Below are 23218 nucleotides of genomic sequence, written 5' to 3' on the forward strand. Positions count from 1 at the left end.
CTTCTCTCCCATCTATGTGTATTGATATGTGATCTGCTGCCTTTTTCTTTTGTCTATCGTTGTGACATGCTTAGGCGGCGTCGAGGAGCAGCGTGTTGCTGCTCCAGGGCCCTAACCAGTCCTACTCTACATCTGTATGCCCTGGTTGTCCCGAGGTGATAAGGCAGCATAGCAAGTTTTGATCCAAGTCTGAACTGGAAGTGATTTACTGGAAATTGAAACGAAAGGCCGCTAAGAGAATCAGTCATTCTGAATTTCCAAGCTCGCCGCGCTCCCCCTTCCACCCTTTCACCAAAACAACCACCATCTCGGGAACTTGACCGCTCCTCCACCAACATCACCACCACCACCACCATCGTCATCATCATGGCGCACCAGCCTACTGACGAATTTCCTTACGGTGCCGAGGCGCTGACAAAGCTGCCCGACACGTCCTACATTCGCCGCCTCGAGGTGGTCCACGTGCTCTTAGAGGCCAATCCCCAGCTGCACGAGGCCAAAGCTCTCACTGAGCTCTTTGAGGTCGCAGAGGAGATAATCGCACGCAAGCTTGTGGCGAGGACTTCCGCTGCCGCTCGGGTCAATGAGGACGCTTTCCATCGCCTGGTGGACATGTTGGTCTGGAAGCAGAACGGTATGCCACCGCACACTCTCATCGCCCTCTGGAGCATCCATTTTTAACTGACTCGTGTCTGATACAGCCCCCCTCACGAGACGAAGCCATTTCCCGTACCCAAGTCCCCCGGGCCTTGCAGACAAGCCGTGGTCTGCAGAGTACGCACTGCTCTCCGAGAAGATTCGAGCCGAGGCTCCGGCTCCGGCTCCGTCCCCGGCACCCGCGCAGCCTGGTGGCAAGAACTCCGTGTTCCCTGGCCCGTCGGCCAGGTCCAAGGGCTCCCCTGTGGCTGCCTCCGTCCTGACCTCAGCTCAGGACACCAATACGGCAAGAAACTCGCCGCTTGCCGAGACTCCCGCCCCTCCCGCCCCCCCCGCTGCCGCCTCTCCCGCTGTCGCTTCTCGCCGACAGGAGCTGTGGGACGCCTACTGCAGGACGGCGCCTCAGTTGTCCAAGCAAGGGCCCTGGGTGATCCCGTTTCACTGGGACGTAGCGATGCACGCCACTGAGCGCGCCGTGGCTGACAGCTGCGAGTTCATCCACGACAACATTGTCTTGCAGCGATGCCCGATGGCCGACCCCGAAGACGGCGTGACTGTCATCGTCTGGTTCCGAGACAGCGGCGTTGACACGGGCAATCCCAGAAACGTCGCCGACCTGGTGGAGACGTATGACTCCCTGCTGGACTTTCGCGTGCGCGCTGAGTTGGGCGAGGCCAGCCTGGGCTCCATGGCCGAGCACTTCCGCCAGGAGTGCGTCCAGTCCGCCAACAGGGCGCTCCATAGAATCGTCGAGAACTCGGAACTCTATGGCATCAGACGTGAGACCGAGGATTAAGGCGATCGCCCTCCGCCATAACCTATGAGGCATACATAAGACTAGCTGCTTAATGATAAATTCTAGCCTGAGACCAGACATCAAATTTCCCCCTCTATGCCTTGATCCCTAGAAACAGCCGAATCCTGGCTCCTATCTATGCCTTGCAGGCTGGGACGAGCCTGATTACTGGCACCACTTGTCTTGTTGCTATGATGACCTCTGATCTTATCATTTATGTGTATGTCTGTGTCTACCTGTGCCTCGTGCTTGTCCTTGTCATCGTCCTTACTATTATGTTTGTCCTTTACTACATATAGATATAAAGTAAAATAAGAATATATATAAAAGGCTGGTTTCTAAGGTATTTATAATGTTTAAAAGAAAAGTGGGTTCTATAAAAAATACAAAGTATAGCTATATAAAAGTAAGTAATATCAATGTATAAATATAAAGTAAATTAAGGGTATATATAAAAGGCTGGTTTCTAAGGTATTTATAATGTTTAAAAGAAAAGTGGGTTCTATAAAAAATATAAAGTGTAGCTATATAAAAGTGAGTAATATTAATATATAAATATAAAGTAAATTTAGGGTATATATAAAAGGCTGGTTTCTAAGAGACTTTTTTAGGTTAAATAAAAAGTGGGCCTCAGTAAAAACCTAAAGTGCAGTAGCCTTATCCTTTTAGCGGCTGAAACAATATATTATAGATATATATGCTGACTCTGACTCGCCGGGGCATTTCTAGCCCGAGACCCGAATGTGATTTATGTGTCTGCCTGTAATCATGTCCTCGTCCTTGTCGTCATCCTTGCCGCCATCATTGCCCTTATCTTCTCCTTTACTGCCAGGCTTGTAGAGACTGCTATCGCTCTTGTCGTTGATAGAGTTGGATATAGCTGATGTATCATCACCCTCTAGCCCCTCGTCTTCATCGTCACCGGCTTTCTTAGCCGTCAAGATGCCACTAGGCTCCTGTGCTGACGATGTGTAATTGGCATCATTGTACAGGTGCCAAGATATGAAGCGGGAAACTCACCTTCGTCAAGCGTCTGTCTGCTGTTCGTCGCCGGCATGCCTGTCGTGAGGCAGCAAGCCACGGCCGCCTCAAGCGCTTCCAAGGCAGCGTTCACCAGCAACATTGAACCTGAAGCGCCGGATCTCGGGTTTTCAAGTTAGTCACTCGGCGGCAGAGGAAGAAGCCTTGTTGGGCCAGCCGCAATCTTCTGGATGCTTGTCGGGGACGGGCACTGCAATACGGTGGTCAGCTCGACCGACGAGCGGGAGGCCAGTCTGGACAGGCACTTGCGCCGGCTCTGGGGCATCAACAACGACTGGAACACAGCATGATATGTAGCTACCAAGAGGACAGGAGTAGGAGACTTAGACATCATTACAGGGAAAAGGGATGGTTGAATTGTGTCGGTGTTCTGGCCAGCTAGGATTGCTTCCCCTGCAACCCCCCCCCCCCCGGGGCTTTCAGCTCATTTGATGCCGACGGCCGTGCCTACAATTACGAGACGTGCGACCGGCACAATTGGAACTGTGCACTGCTCGGTGCTCGGTGGTGCGCAAGCACCTTGCCGGTGTCGCATGAGCTACGCGATGTCGCTGCCCGGACTCGCCCCCCCTCGAGCTCGCCCCCCTGATGAGGACGCATGGGCTGCCTTGCACCAAGCCGGTACTTGTACTCTACTGCCAGCCGTGTTGCGCCGCGCTCAAGCACAGAGTGTGGAGGCAGGCAAAAGTGTCACCACATTTATCCAGACCCTCAAATTTGCAGGCAATCGGGGTTTCCAGATGCTCCCCCACCTTTATTCAGACCGTCCCACTCTTTTCCAGGATGTCCCACCCTTTTCCAGACTGCCCCACTGTTTTCCAAGAGCCCCCCACCTTTTTCCAGTTCGAGACCGTCCCACTCTTCTCCAGGCCCTCCCGCTCTTTTCCAGGCCCTCCCACTCTTTTCCAGTAAAACCACAGTTTTTTCCAGTACGGTCGCCTCAATGCGCCAGGCGAGACACCAACGATGCATGTCTGCGATTGACGTCCTCAGTTTCTGTGGCCAGAGACACGGTGACCAAATGCTGTGACATGCTCTGTCAGTCATGCTCTGCCATGCTCTTGTGTCCGGGAGCTGTGCGGTTCCATGCCGTCAGCGGTTCTGTGATCGTCGCCGCTTCGAACCCGTTGGAATGAGTCGGAGTCTTGTGGCAACATCCTGGCATAAGCACTTGTCGCATGCCGGAGCCCCGTCGATGAGCCTGGCGGCCGCCGCATGTGCCGCTTATGTGCAGGCGTGTTAGTCCAGGGAGGGCAGGTGGAGCGACCGGGATCTTGGCATGCGGCAAAGAGTGTCTTTCGGGAAGGTTACTCTGGCCTCGAGCGGATCTACGTTGTGCGGTGGACGTCGCGATATCCGCGAACCGGGATTCGACAGGCCCGGGGCGGCATCGCTTGACAGTGGCCCGATTGTACCCTCTGCCTGCGCCGCTGCCGCGCTCCTGGGACCATCAAGTCGCACCCCGCTGCCTGGGAGGATCGGCGAGGGCGGCCGTCCCTGACAGAGTTGCCATCTTGAGCACCTGGAGGATATCGCGAGCCTGGTGGTATTGCCAGCGGAAAGCAACAGACTGAGGTTGCCAGCACCGCGACATGGCGATGGCTTCGAATGCGTATCGCTACACGACTGTCGGCCTCGACGATGCGAGCGACTCTTGCAAGAGCGAGGCCGGCAGCCAGGACACACCGGCACCACCTCCCTCCCAATGGTACCGTCCATCGAGGTCGAGGCTCTTGACGCTGGCCGTGGCCTCCGCGGTGATTCTCAGCTGCCTTTCTTTCATCGCAGCGTCGGCCCAGTTCATCCGCTCCCAAAACAGTCAACTCCCGTCGCAGTCGTCCAAGGAGGCAGACCCCTACTTCAACTTCCGCTACTCGTCGGACCTCGCGTCGCAGGACGGCTACCGCGACCAGCACAGCCGCTGGAAGACGCCGGCGGGCGAGTGGACGTCGTGCGGCCACTCGCCTCACCAGGCCCGGGAGCGCGGCTGCGTGTTCGACATCATGTCGGCCGTCTGGATCCCGCGGCCGTGCTACCACGAGGAGTTCGCCAAGGAGGCCGCCGCGATGCACCACGCCGCCAACGCGACGCTCGACTACTCGCCCAGGCGCGCCGTGTCCATGTCCAACTTCACGTGGCACTCGGACGAGTCGCTGTCTCCCGAGAGCTACATCCCCCTGGAGGAGCTGGAGCAGTTCTTCATCGACAAGTACGACAGGGGGGAGAGGCTGGTCGCGTATTCGATCGAGAACTTCCACGTTGCGCACTGCCTGTACATGTTCCGCGCGGCGCTGCGGAGCATGGAGAGGGTTGCTGCCGGGGAGAAGCATGTGTATGCGCACGAGGAGGCCATGGGCCGTCCGCATGCGAACCACTGTCAGAACGTCCTGATGAACTATGAGAAGTGGAAGCACGGGGTTGTCGCGTTGGAGTTTGGGATGGGGTGGTGCAAGAGGGTCTCCTGAGGAGGTGGTCTTTGCTGGGTGCAGCTCGATCTCAATACAGGCATTATTCCACATTCTATCGACTTGATTGCGAGATGTCAAGAACTGGAGAGCGTCTCTGTGGACTACAGACCTCGATGTCAATACAGGCACTATTTCGCAATCCATCGACTTCAGCTGCAAAGTATCTATTCATTGCTTGCCGTGAACTACAGGATCTATGGGATGTCGTCTAGCACGACATCGCCCGGCCTCTGCTTCACCTCCAGGCCTCGGAACTTGTTGGGGTCGACCTGGTGGCTCACGGCCCAGTCCTTGAGCTCCCAAAAGTTCTTGCATTTGTGCTTCGTGTTGAAGTCGACAAACAGCTCGTCCTCTCCCTTCACCCAGTACTGGCCAAACACGCCCGTGTCGGGCTGGCACATGAGCTGCTGCCGCAGGATGTCGGTGCAGTGGTTGACGTGCGTCCGGATGCCTTCCTCGGGGTGGCCAAAGACGCCCTTGCCCTCGTCCTTGTAGTGCCGATACGCCCAGTAGCTGCTCTGCCGCAGGAGGTTCAGGCAGTGCAGGTGGTGCTCGAACTCGAACAGGACGGGGAAGCCACCTCCGAGCTCTGGCGTGACCTTGGCCAGCCCCGGATCCAGGCCGAACTTCTCGGCTAGGTGCTCGGGGACGACATAGTGGTGGTCTGGGTGGACTGGCGGTTAGTTGAGCATCCGGTTTGACACGGTGATCGACTACGCGGTGAGGCTTACTCTGGACCCCCAACGCGAACCAGGCGTCGTCTACTTCCTTGCCCGGTGGTAGCCGGAACGCCGAGCTATTGGGGTGCGAGAATGAGCCTTCGAATTGAACGGTCGAGTACTTGATCTTGACGTCTTGTTGTATCGGCGATGCTTGGGGGAGGTCAGCGATTCCGAATGATTCAAAAGCCTACTTTTCTTCTTCTTCTTCTTCTTCTTCTTCTTGTTCTTTTTTCTTCAAAACAAAAACCTTCAAGACTCACCACTTTGTGACGTATACACCGAACAGATATCGTCCAGGTCTCTTCTCTTGTTGGCCAGGTACGTCAGGATGTTGAGGAAGATCGAGAGGCAGAGGAGAGCGAGGACGCCGCCCTCTAGCCACCGGCGGTAGTTCCGAGTGTGTGATTGGCGCTTCTGTGAGCTGTAATGGAGGAAGCTGGCGTCTTCTCCTTCTATAGTCTCGCCATCCCTCTCCCGAGTCTCCATGGCCACGACCGTTCGACGTAGACGGAGATTCAAGCAGTTGCGGAAAGAGACGACGGGAGAACCAAGTCGGGCAACAGTCTCGACGCGCAATGGCCGGCTATGGCCTGTGATGGAAACCTGCCGGCGCACTCAGCCGTGTGAGTCGCAGTGCGTATGACGATCGCGTAGGGCAAGACTCTGTCATCCTGCAGGAAGCACTAGATCTCGTCGCGCCGCACAGGAGCGCATTGCCCCTCGTCTGTTATCAAGATGTGCATCACGAATCGAGAAGGTGGCAGTCATATGCTTGGCTCCTGCGGCGAAGTGCAGATGCGCATCTTTACCCGTCTCTCTGAGAGCATCGCGATGCGGGGCACCAGGACCATCGGGGCTCATTCGCCGTTGGCCTTCCGTTTTCAAGCTTCCTGATCGGGTAGGGGACCCTTGCACACCGGGCCCGCGTCAGTCTTGGCTATTCGCCGCATCCAGGCGTCATCCTTCGCTCTTGGCATGCACCAAGCCCCCGCCTGCTTGTTATCTCGCCCAAGCCCGGCTCAGAGACTTGTAAATCAACGGGCGTTTACTCCGGCGGCCAGCACGGAGGCCCAGATACAAGGATCGGACGACTAGTCTCCCATCAGTGTGGGAACAACGACCTGGAATCTCGAACGGGATAGAAACCTGGACATTAGTCCAAAACCGAGCGCAGGCGGGGCTGGGTTGTTCCCAACCGCGAATGGCATGTTCAAATCTCACTTTTGTAGGGCGTAAGCCAGTCGCCGCTGACCAGCGAGGGCCTCGCTGCGCGGAGAGTCGTAGTGCTACAGGGGCATGTCTGACAAGCTTACCCGACCTTGCAGACCTTGCAGGAGTAACTGGTTGATGTTTCACCGGCGGGTTCTCCGCAACCGGCTGATATACCACTTGTTCTCAAGGTTTCGGGCAAACCGACGCTTGTGATTCACGGACGGATAGAGGAGGGACTGTGCGCCGCAGGCCGACTTCCTCTCGCGGGCAGTCGGCAGGATGAACGTCGATGGACCCGGCTAGGCGTCCAGGATCCTCTTTCTGGTGCATCCAGCCCAACGATGAAACCGGAAGGTGGCCATGGTGCGTAGGGTGGCGACAGTGACGACCTTGAGAGTCGGAGTTCTGGTGCCGGGAAGTCGTGGTATTGCGTCAGGTTGGGTAACACTGCCGTGCCACTCCAGCCCAGCGATACATATATCTGCTGCAATGTTGTCAACCCGCCCCGACGGGCTGGTAATTCGCTGAATAAACTCTGTCTATCCTCCTCTGTGTCCCGGCTCCTCGTTCTTCAACATCATCTACCAACTGATCAACATGAGAGTCTCCGTCCTGCTCTCGACCTGCAGTCTGGCCGTCCTGGCCGCTGCCGCTCCTGTCGGCGTAAGTTTATATTAGACTCTCTCTTTTCAACTATCTCGGGTCCATTGACACGGCTGTGCAGGACAAGAACGCCGCCCGGGCGGAGGCTGCCGACTACATCTACCCGATTCCACCTTCCGTCGCCCCTGAGAAGCGGGCCAAGGCCGCCGACTACATCTACCCCATCCCCGCTTCTGACACCCCCGAGAAGAGAGCCGAGGCTGCGGACTACATTTACCCCATCCCTCCCTCTGTTTCTCCTGAGAAGCGCGCCAAGGCGGCTGACTATATCTACCCGATCCCCGCTTCTGACGCTCCCGAGAAGCGAGCTCAGGCCGCCGACTACATCTACCCGATCCCGGCTTCTGACACTCCTGAGGAGAAGTAGAGAAAACGTGTAGCTGATGCGAGGCTAAGAATGGCTGTTGAGCGGCGACTCAAGCTCTGCTTCCTGGAGGCTTCATTCTAGGCCGATGGCGGGGCTGGAGGTTGGATCTGAAACTATCATCAAGTTGAACCAGGGGATGGAGGTTGTGGATCGACCGCCATTCTCTACCTTCATGTACCTCGCAATGAATAACACGCATCTACCTCCAGCGAGACCCAGTTCCACCACTTGTATCACAGTGACCTGATTCGGTTTCCATGGACCGGGAGTGCTTACAGGTCGTAAAGCCCGCTCCAACTGTGGTAGTCTGTATCGGTGGCATAACCACAACTGTGCTTGTCGCGCCGAAACAGTCGTCTCTTGAATGAGCACTTGATATGTAATCTGACTTGACAGTGGCACCATCCTGCCATCTGTGATCAGGGTGACGTCCATAGCATTTCTTGGCCGATTTTAATGCTACTCTCCCGTTGGTGACCTGCAAGAAGTTCAGACAACCGTGAAACACATTTCACTGCAGCCCTGTTCCTCGATATGACTCTGCGGGCAATTAAACACTCCGACTCTTTCAAAGGCACCTGGCACACGCTTGCTGGGCATGAGCAGCAAGCCTACCGCACCTCGAAATTCCAACATCATGATGACGACACATTGAACACCGACCTGGACCGTCTCGTTGCTCTTCACTACGTCAAAGTCTGGGTATGCTGAACGATGCCATTCAGGCTCCAGACTTGCGAGGCGAAATGTTACCCAGTCCGTCTTGGAGCCCGTGCTGTATGTGACCGTATCGCTGAATGCAGGCCCCCTCAGCAACATGCTCGCCGAGTGCAGCCTGCCGAACGAATCAGGTCCATCGGCCACATATTCGAACCGTTCTATAATTGAAAGGATCACATCCTTCTTAGTAGGCCGACACCAAAAGCACTCGATTTCGCAGTCAAGGCAAGCCCAAGACCATGTGGGTGCACGCCAGTGGTTCAGCCTCTGCTCGCCGTCACACTCGCTCTGATCACCTGGGCACCACCAGAGCAGAGCGTACGGCATGTCCTGCCAGATTCCAGCGACGTAAGTATCGGTCCGGCCTTGCCGAGTCTCGAAGTAGTGAGCAATGCCCGCAAACGCGGGCAGTTTATCCATAGGGTCGGACATCTTCATGCTTGTATACCGCCGTACCGTGCCCCCCCCTACGCTTGCCCACTGTTCTTCCTCTCTGTGGGAGCCAGGTGTTATCTGCTTCTGCCAGCAATCTTTCTGCGACTCGTTGTATCCGAAATGGAGGTCGTGTGGTTGGCAGAGGCACAGCCAGCCATTCCGGCACTCCCAGATAAACTCGCCGCCGTCGTAGAAGTAGATGGTGCGGGCCGACAGTAAGCGCTCTTGGAATGCCCAGGCACGCGACATCAGCGGCCCGTTCGAGAGTATCAGATGGGGTTGATGGCTATGCTGCTGTAGCCGCACATGCACTGTCTTCTTCTGTCCCTTGTGTCGAATCAAAGGAGCTAACTCCCGTGGGCGGAACTCCTCGGGACGACTCGTGTACAGGCCTTGATTGCAATCAGTTGATACGGCGGCCGCGATGGTAAGTGCGGAGCCCGCGTAGATGTTCGCCATGCATCCGGCTTCCTGTTTCCAATCCATCGAGTTGCCCTGGATGATGCAGAGGCTGTCTATCCACAGATAGCGTATGCCCATCCTGCGCGTGAACTCCATGGCCTCCAAAAACAGCCTTGGGGTCTTGGGGGTTGGTATTCCGCGTTGGTTTTCATCGTAGGTCGCGTCGGTCGTCATGCAGTCTGGTTCGACGCCTCCCCAGCAATAGCTAAGGCAGGCGTACTTAGGGGAGTGAAGTTGCTTCGTCTCGATCAGCTTTGCCGAGATTCCAAGAGAGCCTTCAGGTTCTAGATCCAACAGCCTTGAAGGAAGTGGGTACTTTCTCTCGTCGCGGCAGGTCTCATGCTGAGCAGACTGAGCGTACCACTGCTGCACCCTCGTCACACCCTCTTGAGATCCAGTAGAAATTGGCGGATCAAAACTCTCCAAGATCCTGTAGCCCGCCAAAATGATAGGTGTGTCGTCTTTGTCTTCGAAGCCAGGGCCATTAACATCGGCCGCCGATGTAGGAGATGCCGCAATTGTGTCAGAACCTCACCTTGAACTTTACTTTCCTCTACAGTGTAGAGTACAAGGACAAATGAGAATGATGGCGAGTATCTCCTATTCCATATCCTCAAATTGTCGGGAGTACCCTGAATGATGACGTCGATATCGCGTTCTGTCTCGTAACTGGTCACATAAGTTCGGACGAGATTGATGGCCAGCGCACATCCTGTGCAGCCTTGTGCCGCCCCTCGATTCGCATAATACATAGTCAACATTAAACGAGAACAATATTCGCAGGGCTCCTTTTTCCGGCCCAGAAACCGGGCTGGGAGCGCCCTGCGCTTCAGCCAGCTCCTCCAGGCCTTGAAAACCATTAGTTAGAGGGCTGCTGGACTTGTACTGAACATAAAGCACACCTTGGTGTCCATGTCTCCGACGACTTTCTGTTTGATCTTATTCGGTAGGTACAGGGAACATGAAGCTCAGATCTGGTCACAGAGACCAGGCTGAGAAGAAGCGGACGGAATTAGAATAGTATTAGGCAGAATTGGGCAGGCACTCTTTAAATGCTGTGGTGACAGTGGCAGTGCCAGGAGGAGCCAATGAGCACTCATATATGCAAGCATGCAAACGAACCAATCTGGATCGCTGTACTCGTAAGCAGCTTAGTTTAGCAAGCTTCTGGAAGCCCTCTTGATCTGGTCTGGATCTTAAAGAGCAGTAGGAGATGGCAAGGTTGCAAGCTTCTCATGGGAGGAGAGCGTTGCACCACACGATGAAGAATTTCAATGCGGATATAACATCGGTGCATGAGATACCGTGATGACTTGGAGAAAAGAGAGTACCTACAGATAAACGCGACTGTGCATCGTCTAACCGCGAGATCGACAAAGCTGCCTCAGTCGAGGTGCTTCTCGATGGAGATAGCCATCGCTTCACGAACGACATCAATTCACACATGACAAACACACAAGATGGGACAGCATGCAAGAACAACGTTCCTTTCGTTTCAGTACACTACTTGTACATCCCGCTGTCCGTGGCGCCACGCCATCCAGACTCCGCTCGAGGACCGGTTTCGATCTCTCTTCCCATTTCCCAGAACACAGACGCCTCCCAGAATGCTCGTCTCTGGTTTTATATATAAAAAAGAATTCAGCTTGGTCCCCGCCAAATGCCATGAGGTAGAACGACTAGGAAACTCGTCAAAACAATGAAATCATCGCGCATCTTTCTTTTCAGTCCTGCGGTCCGGAGCGGCGACGGCGCTTCCCAGCACCGGCTACCGCCCGGAGAAAGGCTTCCTCGTCGAGATCGACGCGCCCCCTCTTCTTCGTCTTCAATGTATACAATTCTTTGGTGGTGGTCTTTGGTAGTGCGACACTTGATGATACGCCGGGTCGTGACGCGATCATAGTACTAGTAGGAGTTGGTCCTTCCCTGTTGCTCGTTCGTCGTAGTTCGACCTTGAGCGCCCACGCGAGCGTGAGCAGGACCTCGGTCGACGGTAAAGCAGCTCCGGGGAGCCACCGGCCGTCTAGCAGGACGTTCCCGGTCCGGGGCCCCGCGTTGGATCCGTCATCCCTAGTGACCCGGTCGAGATCAAGTGTCTCCTCAGAACGCACCAACCGCATGACCTCCATCGTCGCATCCAAAAGAGGACGCGCCAAGATGGGGCTGCAGGTTAGGATCTTCCGGAGAAGTTTGAGTCTCAAGGTCGAGGGACGACGGGTCGGCTGCGAGGCCGAGGACGGGGTTGCCGCCAGAGGGCTGGTGTGCCGTCTCGTCGTGGAGGTAGTCGTTGATGTCGAACTCGTACGGGTTCGTCGGGAAGGGGAACTCTGGGTGACCAGCCAGATAATCGTATTCAGAATCGACAGAGTTGGGGGAAGAGAGAAGCCGGCTTTCAAGGACATAGCGATCTGCGTCAAGGGCCGCCTGCAGATCGAGATCATTGTCGACGTGGATGCCAGCAAAAGAGTCAGCTGGCAGTACAGGGCCAGCGCCGGCGACAGGGGCTGCTGGGAGGCCGTCCACGACCGAGACACTTCCGCCGACTGACACTGCAGGTCGGAGCACAACACCTCTGCAGGATGTTGTGTCATATCGGGAGAAGTCTGCTCGGTAGCGGAGGGCTCCGCAGCCGGGGCTGCCGCCGTCGTCGCTGGCTCCGCCGCCTCGGGGGCCTGGTCGGGGACGGGGCTGAGGGCCGGAGACAGGGAGGCCGGGTTCACCGTCTTGCCGGACTCGGAGGACATGAAGAGGCTGTTGAGCGCGGGGTTGCCCTGCTCGACGAGCGAGGCGTGGCCGTCCTGGGAGCCGAAGAGGGGCTGCGAGAAGGTGACGGGGTTGGGCCGGAGCGAGTCGATGGCCGTGGGGCGGCTCATGATGCCGGCGCCGCCGCGAGCCTCCTTGAGCTGCTGGAGGAGCATCATGTTGGTCTGGCGAGCCTCCTCGAGGAAGTTCTCGAGCTCCTTGTTGCGCTTCTCCAGGGCCTCCACCTCTTGCCTCTTGCGCTCGCGCGACGACTGCGCGGCTCTCCGGTTGCGCAGGACGCGCTCGACGCGGCGCTGCTCCTTCTCGTCCTCGGTCTTGGCTCGTTTCCTGGTCGGCTCCGTTAGCGGCCGTCGGTCGTTCCACTGGCTGGCTTGCGGGGTATATTTACCTGGGTGGGAGGTTCGTCTTGGGCTCTGGGAGGACCTGGCCCCACGACTTCCTCTTCTTGGTGGGCTTCTTGTCGCCGGCGGGAGCCGGTGACTCGGTCGCCCTGTCCTCGGGAACGGTGGCGAGAGGCGCCGGGGTCTCGGCGTCGGCCTCGGCCTTCATGTCGGGCGAGGGCGACATGATCTCGAGAGGGTTGAGGGTCGAGGTCGCCGAGGCGAAGAGGGAAGGGTACATCTCGCCGGGGACGGAGAGGAAGGACTCGGCCGGGGAGGCCTCGAGCTTCATGTCGGGGGAAGGCGTAAAGCTATCCCAGGAATCCATCTCGAGATGTCAAAGGAGGACTTTGCTGGTTGGGAAAGAGTTGCTGTTTGCACACGGCTTGGGTGTGTCTCTTGCCTGCGGTGGATGGGAGACGCAGACAAAAGTATCGTGATGAGCAAGCAGAGATTGGGGGTTGATGACGCAGAGTATCGAGGTGCCGTCCTGAAGCCTCTAATACCAGTTACGCAGCGATCAAGACCCCGCTAAAACGCGCTCATGATGGGAGAGGAGGAGACGAATGCGTCCGCTATGGGCGGGTGAGTCAACCAACGGCGCCGGTGGGGATGGGTGTGTGTCAGTTCAGGTGACGAAGGGGAATGCCGAAGAGGACAGAGTGTCGTCTTTGGGACCCCGTGTATGGCGGTTTGGGTTTATTGGTTGTAGGCAGCAGTGCGAGGCAGAGGCCGATGGGGGAGGTCTGGCTTCTTTTGTATTGAGGACACGTTGTGTCAAAGGGGGGTGAGACAGCGGCCTCAGGCAGCAGGCGGTACAAGCGTCCAAGTACCCGCAACAGGTATCCGAGCCAGCGTCCCTGCGCCCCTGGTCTCGCTCGAGGCCAGGAGGTGCGGCTGCGGGCTGTGATTGGCGGGCCGCGGCCACGGAGGCACAGGGCTGGCCGAAAGGGGAAAAGCACGGAAGCAACTGTGCCATTCCGGGCTCGAACAGGGGTGAAACTCGAGCGGGCCCGGAGGATACGCAGCGACATGGACGGTGGAGAACGCAGGCAGCACGGGCTCCGTTTCTCCCTCGTAGACACAAGTAGATGCAAGGAGAAAGGGGGAGGGCATTGAGCGAGCGGCCCCCTTCCAGCATAGCGCCACGCCATCGAAGCCGCCACTATTGGCATGCTTCCCGTTCTGCCTCTGCTCTGGCCTTGTCCATTCTCACCACTGAGGAGGATGCTCCTCCGGGCGTGCCTTGCCTTGCAGGACGGACAGCCATCAGTCAGTGGGCTCTGTGTGTGGATAATAAAACTCTGGTCTCTTCCATCATGTCCATGTCTTTCTGCCCCCCCCATGAGCTGGATGAAATCTCTGCAAGAACGTGCCTGTCCACAGTCCCAAGAGATTTTGGGTTCTGGTGGCTGAAGGCCTAGTCAGCCCAGGCACAGGCACAGGCAAACACTCGAGGACAAGTTCAAACGTAAAGTTTGGGGCTTGTTCTAAACTTAGTACGAGTCCACGGTGTGAAGGATCCTCTCGAGATCTGCGGCCCCCTGTGCCACTGGACCGCCTGCGATCACCAGGCAGGTGAAGTCACTGTGCAGGCAGCGCTTTTATTTTAACACCAGGCCCGCGATGCCTTCACTGGCGACTGTTATTATAGCATCAAGAAACAAAAGTAGCGCTCAGGATGCCCAAGATAGGTGTCGCAAGCTATTTCCAGCCGTGGGCGACATGGGAGGAAATCTCTTGAAACATTGCTCGGCATCGGGCAGTGGGGGGGCGCTGGATCTCGGCTTGGTGGGGAGTTTGGGGAGGCGATCCTCGCACAGCATTCCTCGTCTCCGTCCCAAATCTCGAACCGAAAATGCCTTTTGATGAGCATCGATCCTGATGGAAGTCAACAGAGGCAGACGCATGGGGTGCAGCAATTTCCTCGCAGCATTTCGTGGTCTCGAGCTGGCTGTCTGTCGCCTGTTTGTCCTGCCTGTATCTCCAGGGCTGTATCTATGGCGATATTTTAGTGGCAATATGCTAATTTCCACTGCATTTAACACGATGTACTGCTGGTGCCACCGCGAATTAGCCTGAAGCAACCATCCGATACAGTGGACTTTCGGGACTATTTTCTCGCTCTATCCGGGTTTCTAAGGGAAGCCAGAGTGCGTGGCTCCATTGAGCAATACCTGAGGTACTTCTCGAGAACCATGACACGATGGTTACGAGCTCCACGTTCACGAGCAGAAGAAGCAACTCCCATTTCAGGTTGCCTCAGACACGAGCCGAGACATGGCAGAGTCTGTTCTAATCAGCATCTTGGCCTACTGAGACCCCAGATCACACGGCAGCCGTCCGTCTGAACCGTCTGCCGTGAGAACAACGTCCAGAATAGAGTGCCCGGCGTGTATCGTATCGAACAGCTTGGGAACGGGAACGGGAACGCTATGCTCGCATCAACAGCCCCGAGGAGCCTCCATCGATGCCGGGAAAAAGCTGTGGGCAACCTGCAAACTTGCCGTCTCTCCGCACTCTTTCCCCCAGCCTCTCTCATAGACTCCCAGCACCTTCGGCGCATTGCATCTATTCGGATGCGACCTCGACACGTTTCGGGCCTTTTCCAGTCTTTTCCGGGGAAATATAACAGGTATATTATTTTGTATGCACGCCTACGGCATTTGCTCGCGCCCAGCCGTCTGCTCCGACAAGACCACCCCAGATACCGAATCAGGTAATGCGGCACTTGATGGGGGACGGTTCGACTCCAGATCTTCGATCTACTCGTACACTCTACTCCAGACTGCTCTGGGGGTTTGACGGAGTATCGCTCGCTATGCTCGAGAGCCCACGCCGTCTTGGAGCCCATGCCATGATCTGCCCGACCGTCTTGCCGTATCAACACAGTCACTGTGATCAGCATTCTGTGTGTAGTGTGACTTTGTGCGTAAGACGCTTGCCCTCTCGCATTCCCGCACGAGCGACGATTGGCCCGCTGGGTAGCACCCAGGACTGGTGGCTTACCTTGTGCTGAGCTGAGCCGAGCCATCTCAGCCCACACGTCTCACTGCATTCACGAGCCAAGGGAGATGAGGCCAATCACCAGCCAGCACAACGGCGGCCTGCAGGAACTTGGGCTCAAGGTACTGTGAGAATCTCGTGCGGCTGGCATGTACGTCTGCAATGCTGCTGACTGCGCCCAGTTCGCATGTTTGTCCCGTTCTCGTGTCCTTGTGTTCCAGCATCCCTTTGTTCGTGCCAGTCTCTGCGTTTCTGTCTTTGCTCAGGGGAGAGAAGACGTAGTACTGTTCTTGCTTCGCACCTGTGAGTGGACAGACTCGCGGTGGAGAAAGAAAGGGATGACTGGCGCTCGTAAGGTTCACGTTCCCCCTGAACGGGGCGTTTTAGTGCTCCCTCGCTTCCCGGCGTCCCCCTGGCTCCATCTCGAGTTTCTAGACTCGAGGTACGAAACGCGGCCTCTCAGGAGTAGAAAAAGGAGCTCATCACTCGCCTTCCCAGCCTGATGAGACCCCCTACCTAATCTCTCTTTTCGGTAGGTACCCAGATGAATCCGATCTTTCAGAGGTCGAGGGTCCAGCCGGCCAGGGTCGTACGCAAGCGGAATGTGTTGATGCTGATGAAACAGCCCCGGCGCACAATCCCCGCAGACCAGTAATTGCGCCGATAAACACGGCATTATTTTCATTCTTTTGCTGACTGATTCTGCGATTTCCGGAACTCATAAACTCCTCATTGAGAAAAGCTCCCTGCTCGGGCTGGGCTGACTGCGCAATGTTGTTGACTGTGATCCATCTGGTAGTGGACCAAGATCCCACCTAGGCACGAGCACAAACGAGCTCCATTCATCAGCTCGAACTTGCTCTCCTGGCTGACCCCATTCCCTGGACTATTGAGCAAACCGTCTGCGGATGTGGACCAGCACTAAATTCTACCCCTTTGGCCAAGACAGGTCCAAGACAGCGCACAAACTGCCTCTTGGAACCAAGTAAAGCCAGCCCCATCACGACATCATCCTGCAGCTCCCTGCTAGGCGTCCGCCGACCAGCTTTCTCGTAGAAACGATCAAATATGACCCGAGCCAAACCCGAGCCAAGCTTCCTTCAGGCTCCTGATAAGCCGAGGCAGCTGCGGTCTCGGACCTGTCAACAACGCTTTCACGAACACATTCCCGAGTTCTGTTGCCTACGGAGCACGCGGAGAACAGGAGAGCATCCCCAGCTAGACCACAGGATCCCAATTGCCGTTTCTCCCCTTGACGATGCCCTCGATCTCGCTCGTCACCCAGCCGCCGTAAAAGTCCCCCGGCTGCGCCTCCACCGCCTCGCCGTCCACGTAGCACTCCCACGGGGCGCCGGCGTAGAACGACAGGTAGCCCCGGATGGCCTCGAACCGCTGCGTGGGCCGCTCGTAGGCCCAGATGCGGTTGGCGACCGTCTGGCCCGAGGCCTCGTCGGCCGCGGAGAAGTAGGTCGCGGCGCCCTTCCACTCGCAGTAGGTGCTGCGCGACGTCTTGGTCAGGGGGATCTTGACGGCCGACGGCGGGATGTAGTAGGCTTGAATTGTTTGACGCATCATGTCAGTAGAGTGCGGACATACCGTGGGACGAGAGTGTGAGTACTTGGCGGGTGGTGGGTTTCCAGAACCCAGTATGCCTCTGTGGTCTCTGCTATGGGTTTACCTGCCCATTCGATGAGGACATGCCGTGATATCTTTTCCAGGCGCGGAGGGCGTGGGAAGGACTGCACATTCATCTTTGGTCTTGCTGCTGCTGCTGCTGCTGCCATCTTTGCCGCTGTGGCTCTGAAAGATGTATTCATGAGAAATTAGAAATGTTTTATTCCAGGTCTAAATACTGATGGGAGCCGGCCCTGAATCCCCAAGCTGCCTCCCACCTCATAAAGTCGCATCTACGCATCATCGTCGCCGGCTTCACTGGCTCCTGGGGCTGGCCTGTGGCTGGAGCAGGTGAGGCTGAACTCCCAGAGGTGCGTCATCTGTGGCGGGCCCCTATCGCCTTTCGTGGAGAGCGAGTACTGCCCCACTTTAGCCTGCCACTCAGGAAGCCGGCGAGAACCACGCATCGACTGGACCGTTGGTTGTGAAGTCTACGAGAACATCTTTGAACATCGCGAAACCTACACCAACTCCCTGGATATCGACCAAAAGTCAGACTGCTCAATCTCCTAGATATACCGCGATACCCTGCCGACCCTATCCCCGATACCTGCCACGAAGTGACTGTCGACGGCGACCCCGAGACCCTTCTCCGCCACCCTCCCGATAACCAGATACCCGGACATCAATCATGTCGCAACGACAGCTCGCAAGAGATATGCAGACCGAGTTCCAGGCTCGGGTAAGCGATAGCCCTCCCCCGCGCTCTCGGCAGAGCAGCTCGAACACCGTGTGATGAGACAGCACCGAGATGCTAACACCCCGCGCCACCCCGCCCAGTTCAACGCAAAGCAAGCCCGCCGCGAAGCCCAGAAGGCCGCGAAGCAGGATAACGAGCTGAAGAAGCAGATCCAGAACGTGCGTCCCGTCCGACTCGACCAACATTTCCCTTCGTACTCACTAACCTTGGCCCTCTCCGACAGCTCCTCAAGAAGGGCGAGAACCAACAAGCGGCCCAGAAGGCCCGAATGCTGCTCGCCAAGCAGGCCATCGCCGCGCAGATGGACCAGGCCGCCGACATGGCCGAGCTCTCGGTCGCGCAGATCCAGGCCAACAACGCCATGAACCGCATGACCTACATGATGGCGCAGTCGTCGCGCACCATGAACCGCGCCCAGAAGAACGTCAACCCGGAGAAGACGCTCGTGACGCTCGAGCAGTACAAGAACCAGAACGAGGAGTACGCCATGTCCAACAGCATCTACACCGACGCCATGACCCAGAACACCTCGGTCCAGGTCTCGGACGACGCCGTCCACGAGCTGCTGGGCAAGCTCGCCGACGACGCCGGCGTCGAGCTGTCGCAGGAGTTCAACGCCGCCCAGGTCAGCAAGAACGAGCCCGTGCGCGAGCAGGCCTCCGCCGAGCCCACGGCCGAGGAGGAGGACGCGCTGCAGCAGCGGCTGCGGGCCCTGCGTGCTTGATCCAGTGTCGGGGTTGGTGGAAAAGAGGACATAGTGTGTTGAGAGGCAGGCATGCATCCGTGCCCTCGAGAGGCATCCGTGGGGGAGGATGGGAAACAATGGGACACTGTCAGACGCTCACTTCCACCAGGGTTTGATTTTCTTAACCTCGTAAGGCGTTGGGGACACACAGCTGCATCACATTCATTCGGGATACAAAGGCGTTCTACTGTTCTTGATGAGAAATTTCATTGTTTTTGGAAACACCATTTCCAGTCACCTTTGTCTGGATAACTATCCCTACCCCCGTGACTGATGCATAATCGTGTCTAACCTCTGTATCTGTATGTCATTCGATTCATGATTTCCCCCAACCTCAAATCTACGCTGATAAGACCATATGCCGGGACATGACATCCCATCTTGTACGAAAGTCAGACGGATACACCCTCCGTCGCAATAGACAGACACACCCCAACTACATATAAAGACTCGCCACGGCCGTGATGTCCCGCTTGATCATCTCCTGCGCCGTCTGCATCTTGGCGTACAGCTCCGGGTCGCCGATGATGCGCGCCGCGTTCTTGACCTCGCGGCACGTCTCGTCGAGGCGCGTGATGGTCCGCACGATGGTGCCCTCGAGCACGTCGGTCAGGTCCGTGATGTTCTTGAAGCTCATGCCGCGCGCCCACTCGTGCACGACCTCGACGAGGCCGAAGCGCGGCTTGGACACAAAGTCGTTGCTCTCCTCGCTCGACTGGATCACCTGGTGCAGCGTCTGCACGGCGTTGACCTTCTCCGAGATCTCGACGATCGTCTTCATGCCGCGCTCGAGGTTGGCCGTCAGCGCCGGCACGCTGTCCGTCTTCTCCTGGAAGACAAAGGCCGACAGCAGGGCCGCGATCTCGGCGGGCTCGTAGTCGGCCAGCACGTTCTCGAGGATCAGCTCCGTGAGCACGAGCTCGTCGCCCGAGTGGATCTCGCACGCCACCTTGCCCTTGAGCTGGATGCGCGAGGCGTCGTCGATGAACGACAGGTCCTTGAGCACCTGGATGCGCTGCTCGTAGTCGGGCAGCAGCTGCAGGTTCTGGTCGGCGAGCGACTGGCGGAGCTGCTGGATGTGCTCCTTGATCAGCCACTGGTCGTGGCACATGGCGAACTGTACACGTTGTGGTCAGTACTCGTAACTCTGATTCGTCTGGAGGGAAGCAGGCCGCTGAAACTTACATGCTTGACGAACTGCCCGCAGCCCAGAGCCGCTGACCTGGACGCCGCCGCCTCGGCCTTGCGCCGCTTCTCCATGACCTCCTGCAGCGCCAGGCTGCGGATCTTGGACATGTCCATCTCCTCCCAGATGTCCGTGGCCCAGGACTTGCACAGGTTGTGAAGCTTGTCCTTGGCCCGCTGGTACCCCTCCCCTCCCTGGAAGATGTCCGGGATGATGCCCTTGGGGATCGTCTTGGTCAGGCACTCGACGTCGCTCAGCGACACGTGCAGGGTCTTGGTCTGGATGTGCTTCTTCGCCTTGGGCAGAGGGGTGAGGAAGGCCCGGAACGCCGAGAGGAACGGGAGGATGTCAGTAGAATCTCTCGCGTCTCTGGACAGGCGGATCTCGTTCACGTGGATCGTCGGGTCGTCGGCCTGGCTCTTGACGCTGGCGCCCTCCGACAGCAAGATGCCGGCTCGGCGGATTCCGTCCCTGTTGTAGACGATCAGGCGTCCCGGCGTGAACATCTTGCGGCCGACAGGGAACGTCAGCAGCCCGCGATACAGCTCGTGGGTCAGCTGCTTGAAGTCCTCGCCTGCCTGGTGGCACTCGTCCATGTGGGCGTCACATATCTCGCACGAGTCCCGCTTGACCTTGGCCAGGTCTGCCTCGGACACCTTGACAGCCTTCTCGTGCTCGGGCAGGAGCTGCTGCGTCGCGTGCTCGGAGAAACTACGCTTGATCATCTCCTCGATCTTGAGGGCTTCGACTCTGAGCAGGTTGAGGATCATGTTGTAGGTGAGCCGGAACTGCGACCGCAGCTTCGACGGCTCGCCCAGGATCATCTTCTGGAGGTCTGCCACCGGGGGGGCCTCGTCGCCGCCGGGCGGCACGATGATGACCGAGCCCACGGTGTCGAGGCCACGGCGACCGGCACGACCGGCCATCTGAGTGTACTCGCCGGGGAGCAGGTTGCGGAACGAGTGGCCGTCGTGCTTGCGGTACCCGGAGAAGACGACCGTCCTCGTGGGCAGGTTCAGGCCCATGGCAAAGGTCTCCGTAGCGAACAGAACCTTGACGAGTGTCTGGGCAAACAGGATTTCGACTAGCTCCTTGACGATCGGGAGCAGGCCGCCGTGGTGTACCGCGATGCCTCGGGAGGTCAGGTCCCGCAGGCGCTCGATCTGCGGCAGCTTCCTGTCTTCCTCCTTCAGCCTGGCTATTGACTGTTGGAAGATGCGGTAAATGGCGCCCTTCTCGTCCTTGGTGCAGAAGTCCTGGTTGCTCAGAGCATCCGCGTTCTCCTCGCAGCGCTTCTTTGAGAAGACGAAAATACAAGCCGGCAGAAGCGTCGACTTCTTGAGGAAGTGCGCGATGCCGACCCAGAGGGTCTTGTCTTGCGCCGCAGAAGTGAAGCCGCCTTGCCGGCCAGTCCTGCCCATGTGTCCGGGCGTGGCGCTTGCTCGAGGAGGGCCGCCGCGGCCCCTCTGCTGCCCTCCGCCCCGGCCGCCACCTCGCTGGCCGCCTCTCTGTGGAGCACCACGTCCTCCGCCACGCTGGCTCGCACCGCCGCGGCCGGTAGGGGCCGTTTGGGCAACCTTGGGCCTATCGTTGCCTTGTATGCTGTTGTTGGCCTCCTTCCAGCCCTTCTCTATAAAAGTCTTGCTCGAATCGACAATCTTGTGGATGTTCTTGCCTCCCCAGAGGTAGTGCTCGAGAGGAACGGGTCGCTTCGGGGTGGAGATGACATAGATGTCCTTCTGCTTCGTCCGGCCTACCCACGAGGCGAACTCGTAGGTATTCGGCACCGTAGCGGAGAGAAGAATGAGCGAGACGTGTTGGGGAAGCATGATGATGACTTCCTCCCAGACGACGCCGCGTTCAAAGTCGTTGACATAGTGGACCTCGTCGAAAATGACGTACTCCACGTCCCGGATGAGATCGGCTCCGCGGTACAGCATGCTTCGAAGAATTTCCGTCGTCATGATCAGGCAGCTGGCCTCGGGGTTGATCTGGACATCTCCGGTGAGAATGCCGACCTCGTCAAAGGTGTTCCTGAAGTCGCGGAACTTTTGGTTGCTGAGAGCCTTGATGGGCGAGGTGTAGATGGCTTTGGTCATGTGCCGGGCAGCCAGCGCGATGGCGTATTCCGCAACGACAGTCTTGCCTGCCGAGGTGTGCGCGGCCACGAATACCGAGTCGCCGTTCTCGAGGTGGTAGATGGCCTCCTTCTGGAAGTTGTCGAGCTCGAACGGCCACTCTCTGGCCATGTCAGGGACCAGCTCGCGGAAGTTGGGTATGCCCTTCTGGATGTCCACCATGTGAGCCCACTCGCGACCTGCTTTCCTAGCGCTGGACGCGGCCAGCGTGCCTCGAGGCTCGAGGGCTGGGAACTCGACGGGCAGCAGGGCATCGATGTCCTCTCCGTCCTCCTCCCGAGACTCCGCCTCTGGCGTGCTGCTGTCCGTGGCATCTCCTCCGTCTTGCTGCGGCGCCTGGTCCTCTGCCACTTGTTCGGGTTCCCGGTCCAGCTCGTTCTCCACAGCCTTGGCTTCTGCCTCGTCGCCGCCAGTCTTCTTCTTGGAGAAGTCGATGCCGTGCTCCAGCCCGGGGGCGACCTCCAGGAGCCCTCCTTCAGCGCCTAGTTTGATCACCCGCTCGAGCTTGTTGGAGCTGCGAGAAGCCTCGGCGCCGCCTGAGCGAAGCACCTGGTCCTCAAAGGCCGCGGCGGCTTCGATGCCCTCCAGGCCACCAGGTGCGAAGGGGAAGTAGCCAGCTGCGCCTCGCACGAAATCGGCCCTGTTGGCGGGCTTCCGGAGGAGCGAGGTCGAGTTCTTGGCGGTCGCACTCGTCGCAGGGACCGTGACATTCTTGTAGCCCGTCACTCTGCCCTCGAGGCCTTGGCGCAGAAACCGGGTGACGGTGCGCGTCTGGGTGGGCGCGATCTTGAAGAGGAAAGTCTGGTCGGTTTGGCAGTCCCAGCGCTGCTGCAGCTTGTTGAGCCACTCGGCGGAGAAGGTTGTGGACGGCGAGAGGTGCTTCTTCTCGAGCTCGGCCTTGAGGCTGGCCGGGTCCTGCTTGCGGCGCTTGCGGGGAGCCTGGCTGAAGAGAATGTCGTCGATGGAGGGGGACTCGGCTAGATGCAGCCGGCCCATGGCTTCTGCGATGTCTTGTGTCATTTTGAAAGCACACGGAACTAATGTCGCATCTTGCGAATCTTTTGCATGTGGTGGGATAGAGGG

At 57.7% G+C, this 23218-nt stretch overlaps 10 protein-coding genes across 10 annotated transcripts; 4 read left to right on the plus strand and 6 right to left on the minus strand.

Moving 5' to 3' along the window:
- Positions 1-366: 366 nt before the first annotated feature.
- On the plus strand, positions 367-1453 carry E0L32_001140 (uncharacterized protein; the record flags this gene model as incomplete). Its single annotated transcript, XM_031134170.1, has 2 exons — positions 367-634; positions 702-1453. 2 exons carry the CDS (start codon positions 367-369, stop codon positions 1451-1453), a joined length of 1020 nt encoding a protein of 339 aa, XP_030993033.1.
- A 725-nt stretch (positions 1454-2178) lies between these two features.
- On the minus strand, positions 2179-2510 carry E0L32_001141 (uncharacterized protein; the record flags this gene model as incomplete). Its single annotated transcript, XM_031134181.1, has 2 exons — positions 2179-2414; positions 2474-2510. 2 exons carry the CDS (start codon positions 2508-2510, stop codon positions 2179-2181), a joined length of 273 nt encoding a protein of 90 aa, XP_030993034.1.
- Positions 2511-4086: 1576 nt separating this feature from the next.
- Positions 4087-4959, plus strand: E0L32_001142 (uncharacterized protein; the record flags this gene model as incomplete). Its single annotated transcript, XM_031134192.1, has 1 exon — positions 4087-4959. The coding sequence occupies one exon, from the start codon at positions 4087-4089 to the stop codon at positions 4957-4959; it is 873 nt and encodes a 290-aa protein (XP_030993035.1).
- A 197-nt stretch (positions 4960-5156) lies between these two features.
- Positions 5157-6170, minus strand: E0L32_001143 (uncharacterized protein; the record flags this gene model as incomplete). Its single annotated transcript, XM_031134204.1, has 3 exons — positions 5157-5635; positions 5694-5834; positions 5945-6170. The coding sequence occupies 3 exons, from the start codon at positions 6168-6170 to the stop codon at positions 5157-5159; spliced, it is 846 nt and encodes a 281-aa protein (XP_030993036.1).
- Positions 6171-7493: 1323 nt separating this feature from the next.
- E0L32_001144 (uncharacterized protein) lies at positions 7494-7926 on the plus strand (the record flags this gene model as incomplete). The annotated part of the gene is made up of 2 exons (XM_031134215.1): positions 7494-7559; positions 7621-7926. 2 exons carry the CDS (start codon positions 7494-7496, stop codon positions 7924-7926), a joined length of 372 nt encoding a protein of 123 aa, XP_030993037.1.
- A 489-nt stretch (positions 7927-8415) lies between these two features.
- E0L32_001145 (uncharacterized protein) lies at positions 8416-10295 on the minus strand (the record flags this gene model as incomplete). Its single annotated transcript, XM_031134226.1, has 2 exons — positions 8416-9929; positions 10079-10295. The coding sequence occupies 2 exons, from the start codon at positions 10293-10295 to the stop codon at positions 8416-8418; spliced, it is 1731 nt and encodes a 576-aa protein (XP_030993038.1).
- A 972-nt stretch (positions 10296-11267) lies between these two features.
- On the minus strand, positions 11268-12978 carry E0L32_001146 (uncharacterized protein; the record flags this gene model as incomplete). Its single annotated transcript, XM_031134237.1, has 4 exons — positions 11268-11566; positions 11655-12050; positions 12092-12633; positions 12695-12978. 4 exons carry the CDS (start codon positions 12976-12978, stop codon positions 11268-11270), a joined length of 1521 nt encoding a protein of 506 aa, XP_030993039.1.
- A 3932-nt stretch (positions 12979-16910) lies between these two features.
- Positions 16911-17264, minus strand: E0L32_001147 (uncharacterized protein; the record flags this gene model as incomplete). The annotated part of the gene is made up of 1 exon (XM_031134248.1): positions 16911-17264. One exon carries the CDS (start codon positions 17262-17264, stop codon positions 16911-16913), a length of 354 nt encoding a protein of 117 aa, XP_030993040.1.
- A 733-nt stretch (positions 17265-17997) lies between these two features.
- E0L32_001148 (uncharacterized protein) lies at positions 17998-18790 on the plus strand (the record flags this gene model as incomplete). Its single annotated transcript, XM_031134259.1, has 3 exons — positions 17998-18048; positions 18111-18224; positions 18290-18790. 3 exons carry the CDS (start codon positions 17998-18000, stop codon positions 18788-18790), a joined length of 666 nt encoding a protein of 221 aa, XP_030993041.1.
- Positions 18791-19247: 457 nt separating this feature from the next.
- E0L32_001149 (uncharacterized protein) lies at positions 19248-23155 on the minus strand (the record flags this gene model as incomplete). The annotated part of the gene is made up of 2 exons (XM_031134270.1): positions 19248-19928; positions 19997-23155. 2 exons carry the CDS (start codon positions 23153-23155, stop codon positions 19248-19250), a joined length of 3840 nt encoding a protein of 1279 aa, XP_030993042.1.
- Between the last annotated feature and the right edge of the window lie 63 nt (positions 23156-23218).

Source organism: Thyridium curvatum (assembly GCF_004353045.1).
Source record: "Thyridium curvatum strain D216 chromosome Unknown NODE_4_length_842636_cov_84.159710, whole genome shotgun sequence".
NCBI lineage: Eukaryota > Fungi > Ascomycota > Sordariomycetes > Thyridiales > Thyridiaceae > Thyridium > Thyridium curvatum.